This window comes from Aptenodytes patagonicus, chromosome 2, assembly GCF_965638725.1.
Source record: "Aptenodytes patagonicus chromosome 2, bAptPat1.pri.cur, whole genome shotgun sequence".
Classification (NCBI taxonomy): Eukaryota; Metazoa; Chordata; class Aves; order Sphenisciformes; family Spheniscidae; genus Aptenodytes; species Aptenodytes patagonicus.
In genome coordinates, this window is record NC_134950.1 from 115393308 (window position 1) to 115415934 (window position 22627).

General features: G+C 41.4%; 1 protein-coding gene across 1 annotated transcript in view; it reads left to right on the forward strand.

Moving 5' to 3' along the window:
• AMPH (amphiphysin) overlaps positions 1–20042 on the forward strand; it is a 129305-nt gene extending 109263 nt beyond the window's left edge. The window contains exons 17-22 of the mRNA XM_076330789.1: positions 786–902; positions 8534–8590; positions 12756–12905; positions 14159–14425; positions 16219–16320; positions 18875–20042. Of these exons, the coding sequence (XP_076186904.1) occupies positions 786–902; positions 8534–8590; positions 12756–12905; positions 14159–14425; positions 16219–16320; positions 18875–18982 (801 nt within the window). The 3' untranslated portion in view covers positions 18983–20042. The remainder of the gene's footprint in view (positions 1–785; positions 903–8533; positions 8591–12755; positions 12906–14158; positions 14426–16218; positions 16321–18874) is intronic.
• Positions 20043–22627: the final 2585 nt, after the last annotated feature.

Below are 22627 nucleotides of genomic sequence, written 5' to 3' on the forward strand. Positions count from 1 at the left end.
TATGCACATGTATTTGCAAAGTGATGTCTCCATTGGAGATCGCGCTTTTGCTGTGAGCTATTGTGCCACAGGACTGAACGTGTCGCAGGGCTGGTGGTATTTGCTAGATCCTCTTGCTAAAAAACAAGCTTAGGCCAGAATTTAAAAGGGCATAAATCCCAATAGTGGGTTGACAAATGGATGACTTGTAGGTGATTGAGAGCTCAAGAGGGAATGCATTTTAATGCATTTTAAGAAACCAGGTATGATTTTCACACTGCCAGAATTCAAGCAGTCAGTGGTTGCCCTTGTACATATAAAAACTGAGTCTCTGCTAATTGCTTCTTACCTGTACTGGAGAAGGGACTGTATTGTCTGAGAACAGACAGAACCAGGGAATAGTGGCTAATTTTAAAAACTCATATTTGAAGCCCAGGGTTGGTACACGTGAGTGCCAGTTTCAACTCCTGGCCTTGCCATCAGTTTCTGGAGCATTTCTGAGCAAACTGAGTGCCTTCCCCCCACTTCCATCAGCCCTTTCTGTAACTCAGGAAGCTGATGCTGTCTTTCCTTGCGAGGGAGGGATGTAGGACTGGCTCAGTTTACGTATAGAACATTGAGGATGAAAATGCCCTTTAGATGCTGTAAGGCCGAGCACTGCCATCCTCTCCCCGGCAAAGCCCGGCAAGATTGAGCCTGAAGCAGCACTGTGCCAGGCACAGTTCCCATTCCCCTCCTCCCTCCCCACTATCATGTGCTCCTCAACAATTTTTCCACTATCTACTTAAAAATCAATAAAACAACAGACTGAGGCCGAAGAAGCTCCACCTGGGGAACCCAAGGTCGAGGAAACCCCTGCTGCTGCTGTTGCGGAAAAGGAGGCCATCCCTGCTGAGCCTGCCGAACCAGCAGAGCAGGCTGCGGTGAGTGACCTGTCCCCCATGCCACCTCCCGGGCCTCATCCGAGCCACCTTTCATCATGGTGAATGTGCCTGCTGCATTTCAGCCATCCTTTCCATTCTTCACCGTCCGTCCATGGCTGGTTTCCCCAGTGCCCGGCTGTGTCACAGCATGCCTCTCCAGCACACGTCCTCCTTTCAGCCCTAAAATGTCATTCCTCTTACGTTTGGCATTTTAGACTGAAGTTCAGCTGAGTGATTGTGGTTTCACAGACTGTTTGATTCCAGATGAACTTCAGAAGGGGAAAGAATCAATGCCATTTTTAGATGACCTTATTAGCAATTTTCTCATTTCATTTGAAGCTGAGCTGTAAGCACTAAGCCAATGTACATCCTGTATGGTCCTAGCTAGAGCATGAAAATGCCAGAAAAAAGTGATTGTAATATGAATGTCTACAAGGCTCATGGTTTTAGAAGCCAGCCACGAGCTGAAGAAGGAACTCCAAGTGCCAGTTTGGAGATTTTTACATGTCAGCATTCAGGAAACAGTGGGAGGAGAAAAATGACAGCTCTGCAAGAAGAACAAAGGAGGGCACATGATATCACTACAAATTAAGAGGTGGTCTGAGATGGTAGGTGTGGGGGTTTTCTGCTGACTAGCATCCCTTTTTATAACAGGTATCCTAGTGAATATCCTTTTTATCCAACTGAGGTTCCTCTTCTACATACTGCTGTCAGAAGGTCTTGGAGGTGGGTGATACAGGCTAAGAAACCCTGGAGGAAAAATGCATCTGTTTTTGTAGGCTGATGGTTTTCATGCTTTCCTCGAGACAATTACATGTTCAAAGTCTCTAATGAGTGTTTGTCACTGTCAGAATATGCAGATTACTACTGAAAAACGGGACAGAAAAAGGAGTTGTTTTGTGGGTTGGTTCCTCTGCCACAGAAGCCAGTGGAAGCTGTATAGCTGTGCTTTCTGACCATCAAGCATAGTCTGGTGCTGCAAGTGTTCCCAGAAGAGCAAGGTTCAGCTTGCTGAACCGCTCTTGGCCTTGGCTGAGTCCCTGTGTATCTTCATCTGTTAAGTAGGGATGATGATACCCAATTCATCATAAAATTAGATGTTTTTCAGTAAGCATTTGATACACTGCCATGTGGGAAGCAATATTAAGTAGGCTGATGTAGATGCAAATTAGCTGAAGAAAGTGGAAGTAGCTGGCATCTATAGATGTGGCAGTGCAGAGCGTGGACAGAAGACTTATCAGATATGTGGCTACCATAGCGTCTCATGGATCTGTCTCTGGAGCTGGTCTTGTTTAACATTTTTATTAATGGCAATGGCTCAGACTCTGCAAGCCTGATGGTGACATTTATCGATGACTCCAGGTTGGGTAGTGTCGTTAACTTAGGGGGATAGCATTAGGCCCACTAGCTCTACCCCCAAGGACAGGCTGGTTATCTGCTGGCGGTATTGGACCCATGCAAAAGCCACAGGTGTTACTAAGCAAACTGCCTTCAGCAGAAAGAAGGAAGTACTAGTGGTGGTGTGCAAGGCTCTGGAGTACAAATGTAGTTTAATTAAAGACCTTCTTAAAGACAGATTGATGAGTTTGCCTGGGTGGTTCCAGCTGTCTCTACCATGGGAGTAAAAAATGGTATCCAGCATGAATGATACAAAGAGGCAAGTTGAGCTTTAGCTGTAGCACCTGCTTAGTTATTATTCCTTCCTTACTCCCATCTTCCCAAGAGAGGTGTCCTGGTTTCGGCTGAGCTAGAGTTAATTTCCTTCCTAGTAGCTGGTACAGTGCTGTGTTTTGGATTTAGGATGAGAATAATGTTGATAACACACCGATGTTTTAGTTGTTGCTAGGTAATGCTTATACTAGCCAAGGACTTTTCAGCTTCCCGTGCTCTACCGACTGAGAAGGCTGGAGGTGCACAAGAAGCTGGGAGGGGGCACAGCCAAACTGGCCAAAGGGACATTCCATACCATGTGACGTCACGCTCAGTACATAAACTGGGGAAAGCTGGCCGGGGGGGCCGCTGCTCGGGGACTGGCTGGGCATCGGTCGGCGGGTGGTGAGCAATTGCACTGTGCACCACTTGCTGTCGTGGTTTAACCTCAGTCAGCAACTAAGCACCACACAGCTGCTCACTCACACACACACCCCCAATGGGATGGGGGAGAGAATTGGAAGAGCACAAGTGAGAAAAACTCATGGGTTGAGATAAAAACAGTTTAATAATTGAAATAAAATGATAATAATAATAATAATATAATATTAATACACAAAACAAGTGATGCACAGTGCAATTGCTCACCACCCGCCGACCGATGCCCAGCCAGTCCCCGAGCAGCGGCCCCCCCCGGCCAGCTTTCCCCAGTTTATGTACTGAGCATGACGTCACGTGGTATGGAATGTTTCTTTGGCCAGTTTGGCTGTGCCCCCTCCCAGCTTCTTGTGCACCTCCAGCCTTCTCAGTCGGAGCATGGGAAGCTGAAGAATCCTTGACTAGTGTAAGCACTGCTCAGCAACAACTAAAACATCGGTGTGTTATCAACATTATTCTCATTCTAAATCCAAAACACAGCACTGTACCAGCTACTAGGAAGGAAATTAACTCTATCCCTGCTGAAACCAGGACACTTGCTTTGTATATTATTATTATCATTATTATTATTATTATTAGGATTTTATTCTATTTCAATTATTAAACTGTTTTTATCTCAACCCACGAGTTTGCTCACTTTTGCTCTTCCGATTCTCTCCCCCATCCCACCGGGGGCAGGGGGAGAGTGAGTGAGTGGCTCTGTGGTGCTCAGTTGCCGGCTGAGGTTAAACCACAACAAAAGGAAAAATAATTTATTGTGCAAGGAAAGGAGGGCAGTGCTGGGTGGGCTGTTCTGGAGGACTTTGGGGGAAAGGGAAGATAATCCCTGTCTCTGCCCAACCCTTCCCGTTCTCTCTGGACTCTTAGCAGCATCGCAGCTATGGAGGGAGGCAGTCTCGGTGTGTTCCCCAGAACTATGTTTAGGGTTTAATTCTGATTACAGTTGCATGAATTTTGAGTAGTTATTTCATTTTTTTAAATTCACTTTTTGTTTGGTTCCATGGTACATACTGGAGCAAGTGACTTCAGGATCATCCCCTTACAATAACATAACTGAACTAAGAAAGCCTCACGGTCTGTGGAGACCAGGCTCTTCCCTTCCTGTGTGTTTTCTTTTCAATTGGTATAAATCACAGTAATAACTTGTCAACTCTCTAGTAAGGCCAACAATGAAATTGCCTGTCTGAGGCACATTGTTTTGTCACACTCTTGTCCAGAATGCCTCATGTCTAGTCAGAGTAAATTTGATAGTTTGGAATAAAGGAGGAGGGAGGGAAGGTGGAGAGAGGAGGGATGGGAAATCAGCCTTTGGTCTGGACCTCTCCTCTTCCCGTGACTGAACAGCAGGGAATAATGTGGAAGAACAGATATTAATGAAGCTGAAAAGGTGGTTTCTAGATGGTTTTATTTTGATTATCTGTAAGGATTTAATGAAGAAAAAAATCATAAAAGAAGTTCACCATTTTTCTAAAAGGAAGCCAGCTCCTTTTTGCCTTGCACTAAGACAAAGCAATGCTCTGAAGCCTGTTGCACATCTTAAACACTAATTAAATGACAGGCTGTGGCTGCAGCACCACGCATCCACTCATCGGCCGACACAACCTTTTCAGATGATCCGTTTTGCTGCCTGACCGTCCGTGAGGAGTTCTGGATCCACAGTCTGTTGGCAGCTGCTCTAGCCGAGGCACCGGACTGCAGAGCTGTTGGGAGAGAGGCAGAGAGAAACATGGTGCAAGAGCCAGGCAATTTAAGAGCAATAAGGAGGAAGACCGTAGGCATTAAATAGAAGTTAGACAGTTTTGATTAGGTTTGTGCTTGGTTTTTTGCTGCTTTTTGAATATGAAGTTGTCCTTGCTGATTTGGGAAAATGAGATAAATGTGTTGATTTTAAAAATGTCCGAGGTCTGCATTTGGCTCTGAGAGGTTGTTATTTCGGGAAGGGCTTTCCAGGACTTACAAAGAAGAGTTTTGAAGATCAGGATTAATGACAAATATGATCAAAGCTAAGGAAAAGTACACTGAGTTGCAAAAGATGAAAACATGTCATTTCTCGACAGCAGTTCTGCATTCGTTTGCTTTATGAGTGACAGTTTACTTTAAAAGTGGAGTTGTAAAATATTGATAGATACTTTCTTATTGGGAATCTTTTATTGAGTTTAGTAACTTCCAGTTTGGAGTGACAGCCACTAATCAGTTTAATTTTTCCATGGTAAGTTTCCTGTCACATCCCATTAATCCAGAAAATTTACGACATGCATTCTTTATTGCAGGAGCTTCGCAGTAAATTTTCTGGTAGGGATTTCATTTAAATTAGGGAGAGAATGGTCCAGGGGATAGGGTACTACTTGCTGCTCAGGGATTTTTGGATTCAGTTACTTGCTGTTTTGTAGTCTGCTTGAACAAGATTGCCAAGACTTCGTTACAAGAGCTCGTCAGAATTGCTGCCTGGGATCTCATTGCGTATTTTTGCCTTGGTCCTTCAGGTCTCAAATGCCATAGAACAAATAAAGTTTTTATTAGTAGCTGTCAACAGTTGATCCTTTTTGGGGAGGGGATAAAATGTTTTATAATTAAAGGGACAGAATGACCATGTACACTGACAGAAGCAAAGTTAACCATGGTAAAAAGTCCTGGATGGACTTCTGCACACCAAAACAGTTGTTTCCCTATTTCCATAGCATCCCCAAAGGCAGCTGTAAAATCCAAAGGATACAGTCTAAAGGATATAATGCATTAACCACAGATTTATTTCTTTTTCAAATAATACTACCCCTCTTACCACATCAATTTTTCACATTCAAACAAAGATGACATGAGGACATTATTATAAAGTGAAAGCTTGTTATTTCCCTTTCTTCTTCTCCTACCTGTGAGACATAGCACTTGGAGTTGAGAGCACTGCTTAGAGATCAGCTTTTTGACTTCCGTTACACTCATTAGTTTGGAAAGAGCCTTTCAGTGCTTTGGGTCTGATGCCTGCCTGGACTCCGATGTTCTCCCATTAAAGCACTCAGCTGAATAATGTGGTTTTCAAAGCTGTGTATAAGCATGTATGAAACTACCTCCTGATAAGCTGTTTGCAGACACTGAGCTAGTACAGCAGAGGCCAGGAAACAGCCTGCTGCTTTGAGGGTATCTAATTATGGTTGAATCCCACTGTAGGTACAATTCACGGTGTCCAAATGGTGGATCATGTCATTTAGGAGAGCAATACAATCGTTAGATACAGAAGAATAGTCCACTGTGTCCAAATTCTGAAGGTGCAGCTAAGTGCAGGTGCAAAGTTGGAGCATGAGGCCCTTAAAAATGTATGGCTCTTGTATACGGGAGAGAACTGATGTAGAATAGTGTCATTCTGTTGAAGTCTGCAGAAGCAGATTTTTCTCTGTTTATGGAACTAGGGTGTTACTTTACTCAGATGTTATTTCAGTCATCCTTTTTACTAGGCCTTCATGCCCTAAAAATGGTAGAGTTTATGCTACCGTGCCTCTCTTCCCAAACCCCACCATCCACAAAATGCCAACTTCTAGCTAATCAAAAAAGCAAAAGCAAAATGCTACTAATTTGACTAGTGCACAACAGTCAAATTAGCTTTGGGAAGTCCCAAGCTCTGGGAAGCAAGGGGAGCTCTCCTTACTTTCCCCTTTCCCACCAAAACTGTACTTTCAGTTAGCCTGGAAAACAGTCCTCATTTAAAAATATGTATACGTCTATATTAGATTCTTCTGCAAAGAGGCCCAAAGCTGGGCTGATGGGATTCTTACCAGAGAATATTGCCAGGATATTATTAAGGGAAGGGCAGAAGCTGGCGCGTTCCTGACTATAAAGTGCAGGATGATGCTCATTTCTGGAAGGCAAATTGACTTGTAAATACAGCTGATGGCAGAAATTCAGCACTTTTTAATAGTAAAAGTAGGGAAAGCATCTATCTAACAACTTGCAGTTGGACATAAAGCTTTTACGTTCAATAGAAACACTTGTGTACATCTTAAAAAAAAAAAAGTGAGACTTCTATGGGTGGCTGTGTGCATGCATGCATTGCTAGAGTAAGACATAATTATATTTTGCTGTTGATATTTGTTTTTTCTATTTGAAGACCCTCTACAGTCTGCCATGGAGAACTCCATGGCAGAGGCTTGGAAGCTTAAAAAAAAAAAAAAAAAAAAAGAATTAATCATAAAGAAAATGTTATATAACACGGTAATTTTAATGGGATAAAGCTGTGAGAGGTTTCTATGGTAACGCTGCTGTCAGCACTGTCAGCAGCTGCCTTGCCCTGGCATCTGGACATGTTTGGGGCTTATGAGGTGACTGCAGGCAATACTAGAAGATTAGAAGAAACACGAGTGATATGAAGTTTGAATACAACTCAGCATCCTTTTATTAAAAAAGAAACATGCAACGATTTCAGCTGAAACTCGTAGAAATTTTGGAGTGACAGTTGTGGGCGTGTGAAGGCAGTTAGCTGGAGCCTGAGTACTTGAGGTCTCCTAATTTCTGATTGCTAAAGTGGATGGTCCAATCTACCATGCCCTCACATAGGTTTGCATAACTTGTCTTCACCCTTACAGCTCTTTTGAAAAATCTGACCTAGCTGTGTTTGCAAAGCAGCCTCAAACTTTATTAGCAAAGCGGATTTCCATAACGGGGCTTTGATTTGCTTTTCCTCGGCAGAGCGTCTTTAGAAATAGCCTGTGCCCTCAAGGAGTCAAACCTGAACAGAAAAAAAGCGCTTCCAACCATTCCAAACCAGGCCTGAATTTTAGCAATTTTGACTGTAGACCTTCTGTGGAAAAAGACCTAGTGTTAGATGGCATCTGTGCTGTAACAAGTACTATTTGGGGGGGAGTCCATTTACCGTTCAGTGTATTCAATCCCTTGAACACCTAAATGGGTGTCAGATTTGGAAAACCACTGACACATGTCTAATTTTTTAAATGTCAGGCACCTGCTGCATGTACCACTGAATATGGACCTAGAGAAAGGTGATTCTGCAAAAAAATTACGAACTTTGTGACCCACCTCTCTTGAACAGCCCCTTTAAATGAGTTGCAGTCCAACATGAGTGGAAGTAAGTGTTTTAGAAAGTTTACCTTGAAACTCTGGTGAGTTGCAGGGGCAGCAGCAGGTTATAATGGGAACAGTTTGAGTCTTGGGTGGGAGAAATTTGAGCTTGTTGAGAACTGCAAGGTCAGCAGTGTTGTGGGTTGTTGCTTACTAAAAAATTCTTCAAAGCTGGTGCTATTATGAGAATAGTGATAATAAAAGTTAATAAAATTGTCCTTAGTACTTACAGTGTGATGATGATGACGTATGTAAAAGGTTTTATTTGTTGGCGTTTAGCCTATAACTACTTTTATTTCAGATTATATGTGGCAGCAAGAATCTTTCTGCTTGCTATATACTATCCCATTTAGTTGCAGCCATTCATTTCATTGCATCCCATACGTGCTGTGCTTCCATTCAGCTTGATTAATACCAATTTCTCTGCAGCCATTGCCTCAGCATGAGTAAGGTGATGACCATATTTCCTCTTTATACAGGACAGTGTCGAGGCAGGGGATAAGGAGACAACTGGCGTTGCTGAGAAAGAAAGCGAGGTACATATGAACAGCCTCAAGAGTGTGGTCGTGCTTTAATATCTTCAAGATGATCGTGGAAAAAAATGTATTTGTCATTTGCATGTCGTCAATATGCAGGCCGATACGATGCAACTGTGACCTAGCTGCGGTATCTATTCTAACACTGCACAGATATATCTATATCTGCCGTATATATTCTAACACCAGAGCACCTTTCATTCAATGCAGGACCTGCCTTAGAAACTGCCTGTTGCAGCAGTATAGAGTGATAAATATCTCGGGGCAGCAAACAAAGCAGCTGCATGGTAGAAGGAGGTATAATGCTGTTTCTATTGACATTTGGAAATATGTTGCATAGATTCCCAGTAGCTTTTACACTTTCCATAAATTTGTTTGCCTAGCCTTCCTACAAACATCTTTATAAAAAGAAAAAAAAATTATTAATAATTTATTTTTCCTAGCACATCATTTATTTTTCCTAGCACAATATGCTCTGAACTAAAACAGATATTTAAAAATAATCATGTTACAAGTTTGTTTGCTAAAGCACAAATCCTGCATCAAGTTAGATACAGTTAAAATCAATTGCGAAGCAACAGAAAAGCTCAATGACATACTTTAAGCTGTGCATGTGTGAACTCGAATGATTGTATTTTGCTTACATTTCTTCAGAGGTGATAAAACTACTTACCCTGAATCCTTCTATACTAAAGTGAAACTATAATGTGTTCAAACGTGCACAGAGAGCAGCACAAGAGGAATGGCTACATACTAAATTCAGGGATAGAAGTGGGGACTGAGAAAGAGATTGTAACTCATTAATAGTCATTAATCACTTAGGATTTGTATCTCGAGGTGCTGACTACCTCCTTTTTTGTTGTTATTCATTCTGGTGCCACAATGTATACAAAAAGATCATGAACTGGTCTCCATTCACTTTGGTTTCAGAATATGGTAAGTCCAGCTGTCCAAGCTTGGGTTTGTTACTCTGCTGTAAAACAGCATTAGCTCTGCTACGATCAAGGATATATCTGTGGCTCCAGGGTATCCCAGTGTCACTGGGAAGCTAGTTTGGAGCTCACTGGTGCCGTACTCCTCACCAGCGCTGCCACATCCATGTAGAAATCAGTGGAATTATACTAGCAAGAAAGTACAGGACAGCAGTGGTAGATCAAGCCCAGCTTGGTGTTGACACAGTGCAAGAGTGTTGCGTTGCTTCTCTAGTGTTGGCTTGTCACTCCTAATAAGTCTGGTCCAAGTAGAAACATGCAAGAAATTCCTCACTATCCTGTGAGAACCAAGGCTAAGTCTTTGAAATCTTTCCCCTTTTTTCTAATACCACTTGCGCTTATAAATTTGAGGTCTGTTATCTGGTGAGTTTGACCCTGTGTTCTGTTTAAAATAGCAGTATTACTGTATGCAAGAGTTGCCATAAGAGATCAAGCTATTTGCTAAACTGATATCTGGCCTTCAGTGGCGGGTTGTCCCTTTGATGGTATAACTTGCATAATAAATTCTTCAGTACTACCCCAAAAGTCTTCCAAGACTTTGCAAGCAATTGATGTATTCCCTAAAGCATGATGATTAGTTCCTCTTGACATTATATTAGCTAGCTTAGCTGCAATTATAACCAAATGTCATGAAAATTACCCCGTCCCTTTCTAAATCCAGCCATGGGGCGAGATCTTCAGCTCTGGAAAACCGGCATAGCTCAGGGAGCTCCTCTGGCAGACCCCCCAGCGGCAGGCTCAGTACCCCTCCTTCTCCTCTCCCTGGGCTCATTCTTGCTGCTGCCGAATGTGTGGCATTGTGTTGAGCTGACAGCGGTGTTAATGAGAGGAGAGTGCGACCGTGTGAATCGGCTGCATCCTGGGTAAAGAAGCATTCACTTCTGCTGCAATTAAAACAGTCAAGTGGTTCTTCTATCGCAGCCCTCATTGTACTGGGTGACCCTTGCTTTGTCCCCTGTGTGGTTGGTATAATGGGACAACTGTCCAAATTTCAATAATACTGCTAGAGAGAGCTAATTTGGAATACCATTAGGCTGTCTAGTATTATGGATGACCTATGGAAAAGAGGTTTGTAGGACTGGTTTTCAATATGAAGTAAGGTAATACAGGTAACTATATCTGCAAGTATGCGGTTCACTATAGCTGGGTATGAATTCAGTGGGACGAGCCTCCCTCTTTTTTTTTTTTTCTTTTCTATACTAATCAAATATATTTGAGGCTGATAGTGAGATTCATTCTGTGCTACCTCACATGTGTTTTTGTAAAAGCTTTTTTTAATCATCTAGCTTGCATTGTTTTCGTACTCTGAGACACAAGAACAAATGATTACGCAATTGTGAGCTGTGGTATACGTTCAATGACTCATGGCTAAAGGCTGTGAGAGCGTCACCTTTTCAGTGCAGGGCATTTGAGAGCTTGATGCATGCAAATTAGTATTCTCCTCCTTAGTGAAATAAAATGGGCTATACAAATCCAATAAATAGAAAAGAACTGTTGATCCTAATCACAACAGACAGCAAGATCAATTTCTGCAGCATGCTGTTGGAAGCACATGGTATAAAATCAATCTGATATGCACTCTGTTCCCCCTCTTTCCTACTAGCCTCTTCCAGGGCTTTTACACTCATCATTTATTTTAATATCTTCTTGGGCCAAGGCTGCTAAAATTGGTAATACTATGAGTGGCAGGCTTGCATGCCTTACAAGTCACAGGAGAAGATGTCAACATCTGCCCATGTCTTTTGATGTTACTTCTTTTTACGATAGGCTATCCTTCGTCAGCAGCATTTTCAATTTAAACTAAAGCTTCTCCAGTGATTTCTACAAAACCCTATAGTATTTTCTGCCTTCAAGGTCTCCGGAAGGATTTCTTTATCACATCAATTAACAGCAGTGAATAGGAGTAGTGCTGAATATTAGATATTGCTAAAAAAAAAAATGCCTGAAGAGTGCCCATGAGCAATTGCAGATAGTTCAGTTGAGTTCAGGTAGCTGAGTTAGCCTCATCCGTGGAGGAAAGATCAAACTGAGGAAACAAAGAGTATCAGGCTGTTAACTGGAGATCAGAGATATTTCTACTAACTGTAGCCTGACATTGGTACCTAGAAAACAATTTTTCTTCAGTGTTTTTACTTTATCCTGGTGCTATCTGCCATATGTTAAAAATTCCATGTTGAAGTTAATTGGATTAACAGAATGAGTTTTGTCATTTACCTTCCACCCTCCAACTCTTAAGATTAATCCACTGTAAGTATGTAACAAATATGCTACTGTAGGCATATACCAGTATATACCAATACAAATATTAGGGTGATACATAGATTACAGCAACAGTGTCTGCTGGATGAAGGATTCAACATTGATCTATAGGCAGGTACTTTTCTATCCACCTTTCAAGAACTGGAACAAAACACTCATTAACTTTTCAACATGGACTGATCGCAAATGGTTTAGTCATATCCAGACTGAATGAGCTTTTATGTATGTTTCTTTTTTTTATGCTGACCTAGCTATAGATCTTTACAGTTATATTTTTTGCTGATATCTGATGGAATCTGAAGATTTCTGATCTTTATCCAGCTGTAGAATGTATTTGCTCACTGATATAGCCCGATTTGCAAGTCTCTCTATTAGAAAGGAGCGTGTAATTAAGGCGATATTTTTGAAGTCAGCCTGGGTCTAGAGGTAGGTGATAGTAGCTGGAGAAGGCTTGGAGACTCTTCCCAAGAACAGACTCCACTAGCAGGGTTCTGTGGACCCCTGGACAGCTTGCAAGCTCCTTCTCAGCAGAAACCTGTGGTGAATTTCTTCCACAATACAGCTTGAAGGCAAGAGAAGGAAAAAATACTAGAGCCTTGGCAAACTGTTACTCCACCAGTAACACCTGAGGACTCTGCTAAATGTGCCTAGTGAGGTTTCATAAATTTCCCTCTCCCAGCTGTTAATCATCTCCACCATGCAAGCTTACCCTTATGCTCCCCGTGCCATGCATCAGGGCAGGACGGCAGCCCCTGGTGCTGCTCTGCCCCACAAATCAGGAGAAAACCCAGTGAAACCAAGGCCACAGGTTGGCACCACCCAGGGAGGTCGCAGAGCAGAGGCTGGTCCATGGTCTTTCCAGCAGATATCCAGAACTCGTATCCTGAAAGGTCCCTCCCTCCTGTTGTTTGTAGGGAGTACCTGCCACCGAGGGGGCTGCGGCAGCAGAAGATAGTGCGGCTGTGGCAGCAGGAGCTGGTGATGGCGTTGCTACCACTAAGCAGGAGGGTGTTGCTGAAGATGACAAAGCTCAGGGAGAAGAAAAGGACGCTGATGTGTCTCAGGTAACTCATGTCGTGCACGGGAGAGTGTGTTAGGGGAATCGGGACAGATCCAGAAGCCTGAGAGAGGCAAGGCTGCTGCAGCTCTGTGCCCCCACGTCCAACAAGTAGCAAGGGTGAGGTTCTCCTGGGATAGCCCTGGGAGGGGCCCACATGGGGTGTCCCTTCTTCTGAGTCCTTAATTTGGGTTGTGCCTGCCTCTGTGCCCCTGTGTTCCCCTGGGCTTGAGGAGATGGGACTTGATGGGCTGATGGCTCCTGTGATGGGCACAGGAGCAGCATGGGCAGGGTATTGTTTGCGTTCCCCCTTCTGCTGTTGTCTCTCTGTGCTCCTCTGTGGAGACGACCTTTATCACATAACCTAACAGGGCTTTGTGGAGAAACGGGCAGAGAAAGTAATGGATTTTTCTTGTCTTCTGGCACAATGTCCTATCAATAGCATTACTTTGTTTTATGTAAATCATGGTGGTCAAGCTATGTATCTGTATCTGGCCTGCTGCCTTTTCTTCTGTGACCTCTGAGGAACTGCCACTGGAGCAGACCCTGCAGCTGGGCAGCCAGTTGCCACCTCCTGCCATTGCACGTTGTATTTCTTCTGTGCACCAGAATAGGATGGTCTGGCAGAGGATTGGTGAACGTGCTCTTTTCAGGTTGGATGCTCCAACAAGTTTCATTAAATGCTTTTTGTCCTAGGCTTCGTTATTGGTCAGATGCTACCTATTTAGCCTTTTTGCTTTCTCTGCTCCCCGTTGTAAATCAGGAGAACTCCCCTCAATCAGTCAAAGAAATAGGTCATGTTTCCTTCTTTCATCTCCTTTATATCACTGTTATCCTGCTGACTTGGATTCCCAAAGAAATATAGGACAGTGACTCCTGGAACTTGTGGCTTTACCCAAACCCACCCAAAGTTAAGAGCAGAGTGGAAGAGAAAGGTCTGTTAATTTCCATGCACATTCAAAATGAAACCCAAACTACCTGCAGAGCATTTTTATTAATTACTGCAATAATTTGTGGTAATATAGAAAGTAGACTTAGGACGACTAAGGGGAACAGTGAAAACAGGGAAGTGATTACTCCTTTACGTTCTTGCACAAGTACTGGTTTTTGCCTTAATGTAAGAATCCACTGTGGAGAAGAAAGAAAACCCCATTCCCATATTTGCCCTGTGCAATAAACAAATAATTGTGTTTTCCTGCTTGAAATAAAGTACTGAATACTCTTATGGTGCTTTTGTGGTTTGTTTTTTTTTTTCCCCAGGAAAAAGTCAGCAGCATCCCTTCAGTAGTAATAGAGCCAGCATCAAACAATGAGGGGGAGGGAGAAGAACACGAAGTCGTCGTGAAGGAGTCCAAAGATGCCGCAGCAGAGATGGGCACTCAGGGCACTGACACTTCTCCCAGTGAAACTTCCCAAGTTGAAAGTGAGCAGAAACCCACCGAAGAAATGCAGGCCGCACCTTCTCAAGATCAACCTGTTCCAGCAGAAGATGCAGCTTCTGCGATGCCACCCGGCTTTCTCTTTAAGGTCTGCTTCTTCATTCTTCTTTTACACACCCCTTCAGATCTAGCTTCTGTGGATGTGTCTGTCTGTGCCGGCAGTGTGATGATTTCTTGAGGCCAAAGGACGCTTAGTTTAACAGCCAGACACGTGCACACACAAATACACACAAACACAACTTTAACATTGTGTTGTTGCTTCATACATGAAGTCCGAGAAGATACATTTTCTGCACACCATTGTTGCTGTGCATATCCTTATGTAGCTGTAAGACTCACTGACATACAAGAACCCTTTCATCTCGCCAAATGACTACTGACAATGAATATATTGAGTAAAACTGCACTGCCACAGAGTTAGTCAGCAATATTGTATGATATATGCTAACAATATATCTGATATACTAACAATATATTTGATCTTCAAGGTCCCTTCCAACCCAAACCATTCTATGATTCTGTGAATATTAAAAAATGGCATTTTTCTTGCCTGAAAATCTATAGTGGAAGTTTTGGTTCTGTTGAAACCCATGGGACTTCTACAGTTCACCATAATGAAGCTAAAATGTCATTCTGTGACTTTAGTAATATTATAGTTATAAACTGTTAGGGTAATCAAAAAGAAAAGTTTAATGAGGCGTAAGAGAAATTCTCTCCTTGGCTGGCAAGACCCATAGGGTTTCCTGGTTCACAAGGTTCTTTGATGATGCTTCTCACTTCAGAATCACTGAGCAGCAGAAAAGCTCCTTGAGGATGGATGAACTTTACATGCCTTCCTATTATAATTTGCATAGTTCAGACTGATTAGTCCCGTAGCACTCCATAAGTATGCCATTCTTCTTGGTCTATTCTCATTGCTCAATATTTTCAGCAAACTTTGAGAGTAACATTAAGGTGTGGGTGAACAGTATCGTGCAACTCTGACTCAGACATGCTGACCTAGTTCATCTTTTGTTTTTCATCACACTCTCTTGGGTCAGACATAAATAAGGAGAAGCCTGCCATCTGGTTCTTGATACCGTTTTCTTTCATTATTGCAGAGTTACCATGGAACTGGCTGTGCTTCGAGAAAATTAGAATAGCACATCTCTTAAGGAGGTAGAACCATTTAGTTAAAATGGACTGTTCAGAACAGCATGCTGATCCTGCCAATGTTTTAATAATAGCCCCTTTGAAAGACAGGTATTTTTGGCATGCCCATCTGCCAGTAAATGGGAGCTCTTTCCAGGGCAAACATAAAGTAGGGTTACCATTACTCGTCTCTTTGATCACCTATTGAAATTGGTGCTGTACATCCCACTCAAATTTCCATGGATGTTTACTGCAAGAATAATATCCAGTGGCCACAACAAGAGAATGAGGGAGAGTCTGAAATATCGGTTCCTGGGAGTCTTTCCCAAGTTTATTTGCAAAATCCTGCCGTTCCTCTCTCAGATCTGGTAATGCTAGTGGGGAATGAAAGCAAATTGCTTACACAGAAGAAATAAGGGTGGCAGGACTTGTCTGAGAGGCAGGACTTGTGGGGTGTTGCAGTATCATCTGTCCTTGAGATCCTGTGACCTTGGGAAAGGATCTTAGGTTTCCTTCGATAGTTTCAGGAGGGCTTACTTAAGCTGTCCCCTGCTTCCAAGGATATGAACAGAAAACTTTGACATGAATCAATGTCAACATTAATGATTTGAATGTACCTAACTATAGCCATATGTTTGCATAAAGAAGGCACATTGTTTTTTTTTTTTCAATAAAGGTTTAACAGAAAATTTTGTTGAGAAAATGTCTCCATTTAGATCATGTCTATATGTTTGGTGTTACTTTCTTCAGGTTGAAGTTTTACACGATTTCGAGGCAGCTAACAGTGATGAGCTTAATTTAAAACGAGGAGATATTGTACTAGTAATTCCTTCTGAGACCACAGCTGATCAGGTAAAAACATGTGGTTCTTTCTTTTGTTGATGCTTTTCTTTGTTTCATTTTATTTCTCACAGATTATAGTTAATGGGAAATGTGTATTCAAAATGTCATTACTGTTAGAAAACATGAAGTTAGTAATTTTGTCTTTGTACTTGGTTCCATTTGAGACTAAATGGCACAGTTGGCTACAGCTAAAGTCCCGGATATATGCTACTAACAGGATCTGGCCTCAGCATATTTTCTAGGGCTTTTTTTATGCTACTTTGTAGTGGATTTTATACAGGCACACATGCACACAACGACTTAATATGGAAGATTAATTACAAACTGCGCCTCTAAAACTAACTCTGCCTTCTGGAAGTCTGAACCTGAATTAAACAACAGTTTAATTTAAGACATCTTATTTTGTTTTAAAAATGCATTTTTAAACAATTTTATTCCATGTGTTAAATGGAATTGCAGTGAAGTGAATTGATTTTTGGCCACTGCTTTAGAAGACCGTACTGTACACTGTTAGCACCAGCCACTTCGTGGGCATCTGTTAGTGCCAGTAGTGTTGGTGAAAAGTCTCCCGTTGATTTGGGGGTTGAGAGGTGGGGGACTGGATCCTGCCTAGTGAGGTAGCTAAGAGCACTGCTCTGAATGAAGAATATTTCTTAAAATAGGTCTAAATACTAACGCTCTAAGCACATATGAGTGCTGGGGACTGTATTTGAAATTGTTTCGATGGTTGATGCTGTCCAAAGGTGGGTAATAACCAGTGTTCATCATCTCAGCTGAGCTTTCTTTTAATACAAGAGACAAGTAATTGGGTTTTGTGTTGGGGTTTTTTATTGTTTTTATTTCAGAATAAAAGATTTTCCTTTCAGCAGGGCACTTTGCTCTTTTTATTGGGATAGATTCTGTTATCCTTACTCAAATTATGCTGCATCTTACCTCATGGGCAGTTTAACTGATTTCGTTATCAGTATTTGCAGAATAGGACACTGCTGTAAGGATAACAAAATCTGCTCTCTGTCTTCAGTCTGGGTTTTTTAGGATGTTATGTATTAAATATGCTTAATCTTCACTTGTGAATCCATGAAGTATATTCTTCTCTTGTGGTGTGCATCGAAATTCCATTAGCATTAATTGGAGTAAATTGTGTGCAGTGAGGGAGAAAATAAACCTTTATGTATTCATGTTTCTGAAACCATTCTGGTCATATCTTTATTACTCAGTACCTATTTGCCCTTTGTGTTTAACATCACCATAAAGCTTACTCTTTTTGTCTTTTGCCAGGTACTTTGTTGATTTATATAGAGTCTTTTTATCTTTGTTATTCTTTATTCTCCTTCAAAATTGGCCTGTCTAAAACCATAATTCTAATATAGCTGGTAACATCAGCCTGTGTTCCCCATTTGAAGCAAACCAGTCCCACCCAGGGGCTTCAATTTTTCCATTAGTCTTGAGTGGAAGTTATTACCCAGTAAAACTGTTAATTCCTTCATACAATCTACTCTGCCTGTGCTAGAAAGCTGTAGTTCCTCTCTCCTTTTTCTCAGATATTCCACATGCTTCAAAAACGTGTCCCCAGTTACATGTACCCAGCCAATGCCATACATAAGCTCTATCTGCTTTAATGACGCTTATTTTGGGGAAGAGAGCCAGTACACCACCATATGCAGCCACTGAGCAGTCATGACTTGCTGTTGTACGTGAAGATCCGTTCATATTACTCTATCTCCTTGTGTACTCTCTGTGCAATAATAATATGGCAGCATTAGAAATTCCCTGTTCATCATGGCTTTGCGCTGGCTCCTGTTCTTAAAAGGAACAAAGCACAGAGTTAGTGAGATGAGAACAGGTTGATCGTTTTAAAAAAATACTGAATTGGTTTTATTCCAGGTAGAATTGATAACATTTAAGAGAACCCAGCACTTTCCAATAAGAAATCTCTCTTCAATTGCTTGGGCTCTGGGTTTGGTTCAAAATTTTGCATGTGAAATTCTGGTTTAGGTTTCCAGGAATTTTTGGAAAAATAGCTTAATACCAACTAAGTTTGAGTTTCTAGATATAGTAACTCCAGAGGATGCAAGAACTGTTATTTCTTCTGACTGCTGATACATGAACGAGAGAAAAGAACTCTCAGGAAAAAAAATTCAGATTGAAAACTATTTCCCCCCTCCATCTATGGTATTGTGTAATGTTTCTGGCCCACTGCTATGCTCTTACTGCGCAAGTGCACCAATATTATTGTGGGAACTTTGAAGAAGTTTCAACAGAGATTTGCACAAATGCAGATCTGGTATAATGCTGGATGACCTGGAAGACTGATTATCCAGTTTTGAGTTCAGCTGGGGGTTAGATGGGCTAAAGGCCATACAATATGCTCACAGTCACTCAGTCTCACAAAACTGGGGTCTGGCAGAACAAAGAAAACAGCCTGTGCAAAATCAGAAGCTGCTTTTTAACCAAAGCACCAAATCTTTTAGCCATGTGACTCTGAAATGTCTTCAGGTGTGAAGCTCATAGCAAGGAAGGGGAGAGAACTGAAGTTTAAGAGACACTGTCTTTTTCCTTGCAGGAGGCTGGCTGGTTGACAGGCATTAAGGAATCCGAGTGGCTTCAGTACAGAGATGCAAATAGTTATAAAGGACTTTTCCCAGAGAACTTCACGCGCCATCTGGAGTAGTTCTCCGCTCATGCAGACGAATGTGGTACGAAGCTCAGTCAGTAGGTTTTTAACCTCTTTGAAACACAGGAGCCCACGTTTTTGTAGTTTAAGCTGTTGATGGTTTACAGACTGGTGCCAGACAAAGCTTGTTGAAACATATCGAAATGAGCATGAATGCAAACAGTTAAGCTAGCAATTTCTGAAGCAGTACACAAAAAAAAATCAAATAAAAAAGAAATGTCCTTATTTGTTCACACGTACGTGGCAACAGGTTTGTTTGTGCTTTGTCAGAGCTATGGTGATCCTGTATTTGGTCCTTTCCCATGAAATCTGAAATTAGCCTCCTCGATACCAAAACCTTAACTTCTCTGCACTAAGTGTATTGTATTGAGTTGCACTGCAGAAGATTTAATTAGTTATCCTGTAGTAATGAGGTCAAACTATTATAAGTTTCATGTGTTTAAAAAAATAATTAACTGCTGCAACGTTTTTCAATGTTATTTTTGGACATGCATAATATATATACACACAAGAATTTATATGTGTATATATAAGTGCATATGGATATATATGCATTTTCACAACTTCATCGTAGTTCTTTGACTGTGTAGTACCATCAGTACATGCATTGCTCTTTCACTGTCTGGCATTACAGGAAACAGTTTTGTTCCAAAGCAAAACTAGCTGCTCCATTGCCAAAACACGATACAGTATCTGTGTTTGTAATGTGAAATTTTCATTCTGAGATGATGAATAACACCGTGTTCAAAGCTGCTAAACCTTTGAGAAGGCATGGCTCGGTCTCCCAGCTGCAGTAGTTACAATGAGATAATCTGGAGGGGGAGCTGTTATGATGCTAATCTATACTTTTTTATTTAATTGGCTGAATAAATAAAAAAAAAAGAAACAGAACTAACCTCTGAGAAGAAATAAACACAATATATTTTCACTATATGTATTTATGCAGTGTACCCTCACAGATCCTTTTAAAATAAGATATATAATGTATCCTGTATCAAAAAGTCATCTGTAACTTATGTTTTCCAGTGCTGTGTCATTAAAAATAAACCTTTGATCCAGAGAAGCGGTTTCATCTGTGGTGCTTTTGAAGTTTTGAAACACTGATATTCATATTGTTTATATTAGAGAATCCAATCTTAATTTAATACCGCTTTTTCCAAAGAAACACAGCATAACAGGTGCACCATCTAAATTCTTGCTCTCAACCCTAGTTGTGGCCAGAGCTCCAAAAGGTCTGAACCCCAGCTCAGCACATCTCCTAGCTGCTCTTCCTGTTCCAGACTCTGACCGCCAGCTAATACCTGTCCACGAGCACCAAGGGAGCTTGTCTGTGCTTGACCATCACTCAACTGAAGATTGCTACCTCTTAGTAATTTTTCGCTTGTCCATTTATTTTGTGTGGAAAGAAAGTTCTCCATGAATCTGCTCTCTTGTTTTTGCTGATGCATGGAAGCTGCAAATATTTAGGAACATCTATATTTTCCTAGCAATTCAGCTATTTGTCATGATATATCGGTTGAGGGCTTGTTTTGTGTGCAAACTGTATCTGTTTCCACTCTATTCCTAATTTGTCAGATTTCAGCTGAAGAAACAGACTTTTTGTTACTCTGGAAGAGGAGGAAAGCTGGTTTCTCTGTTTTTCAGAATACAGTAGCTTTCAAAAGCAAGTCTAATGATAGCTGTGTATTGTGAAGAAGCTGAATGGCTCAACTGTGATAGCTGGGATTTCAGCTTTGAAATGTCACAATGAGCAATCAGAGTCTAAGGAGGTTGCAGGAAAGCTCTTTGTTTTCTGTTCATTCCTTTAACAGGTTTGGTGGTCAGTAGTGATCCAGGGCCAAGAATCTCACCAGAGAAACAATTTCTTTTGGTTTTCGTGCGTTACAATAAATTCCAGACTCCAGTGCACTACTTTGAGGTCATCGTAATAACGTGTTACACCTGATTTATGGTGAGACTCTGATGACCTCCAGGCCAGTTTCCTGCTTAACAATATCTCAACACTTACATTTTAGTAATAACTGCTCTACGGATCACTGCAACAGACCAGCACTGGACACTAGATCCTCAGTTTCCTTGTGGACGCCATGTCACCACTTCTTTGACTAGGGCCTACAATCAAGGAAGACCATCATGCGTGACAGACATAACCCTAAGGAAGCAGAGGACACTATGATCAGCCCAAAGCATTTCTTTTCCCAGTGCTGATTGTGTGCAGTTACCATTATGCCCTCTTGGTACTAGAAGTACCCAAGTCAAAGTCAACACCCTTGGCCTTGATTCTTCTAATGTCCTTGGTACAGGTCAATGTGCCAAATTCCCTGGTAAGGGGTTTGCAGCACACTTGAGGTTGTATATAGATAGGAAAGGTCTCTGGTCTACAGCAAAGAGCTTTCATGGTTTCTTCTGACATGCTCTTCAGAAATACTGCTTGACTCTACTCTTCATTTCTTAATTTCCAGCTCAGTATAAAGAAAAATATAATTTCAAAAACAATCAAACGTCCACATCTCGCTGCAAAGACTGTCATTATTTGCTGGCAGTAAGATGTACTGATAATGCCCCAACAGCCATGCTATTGCGCATGATGCCTGTGTCATTTAAGTGTTGCAGGTTACTGTGGATATGGCATACCATTGTGACATTAAATATGTCTTTGTATCTCACACATGCGCCCCAGAACCACAAAGCAAATAGGTGTCTTGCAGGAAGGATGTCAAGAATTATTAATGTTATGTCTTCAAAATTCCTTGCAAAATTTCATTTACTAAGATGATAGATACTAAAGGAAGGACATTGATAGGCTAGCTGGAATTTTCCTAATTTTCCCTTCTAACAGAAGGAGTTCATGAATAGAAATGTATTTATCATTTGGGGTTAACAACTGTTTCTCGTATTCAATTTCTTCTTACTCTAGTTTTGTTAGACAATCAGACTTATCACTCAGACACTTTTATGTCTGCAGCTCCTGAGATGAATAGTATAAAATAAGTGTATTTCTCTGTGATCTATAGATGCTTATTCTAGGGCAAGCAAGGGAAATTCTTTCCAGTATGTATTACTGTTACATACCAGTGTATGTACCCTTCCCCCTGGAGTTATATTAGCCCAGAATTATTTCCCCCTTTTCTTGGATTTTTCTGATTAACACATTACATTGGACTTGGTGAATTACTGAATTTCATACTTTTGGGGTGATTGTAAAGCAATAACCCATTGTATCTTGGTTTCTGTTAAGACTTATTTATGCCTAAGACAGCACACGCAACTAACTTTGTACAGCAGCTGTAATTTCTAATTCTACATCGAATATACACTTGAAAGATTTAGGGACCCAATCTCCTGATCCCGCAGGCTGATTATGCATGGTGTGGCCTTGGAAGTAAAAGAAAATAACTGAAGATGGAGGAACATCTCACGTGAGCGAACTAATAAATTGTGTATTTGCAGCTCATCTATCCGGTTTACAACCTTCCATGAATAATGAAAAATGCATAAGCTGAATGACACTTCTGTCCCTTTTCTCCTTCTCTTCCTCCTCTCCCCACCTTGCTCCACCTCCTCCAGGTCATGGAATCATAGAATCATTAAGGTTGGAAAAGACCTCTAAGATCAAGTCCAACCGTCTACCCAACACCACCA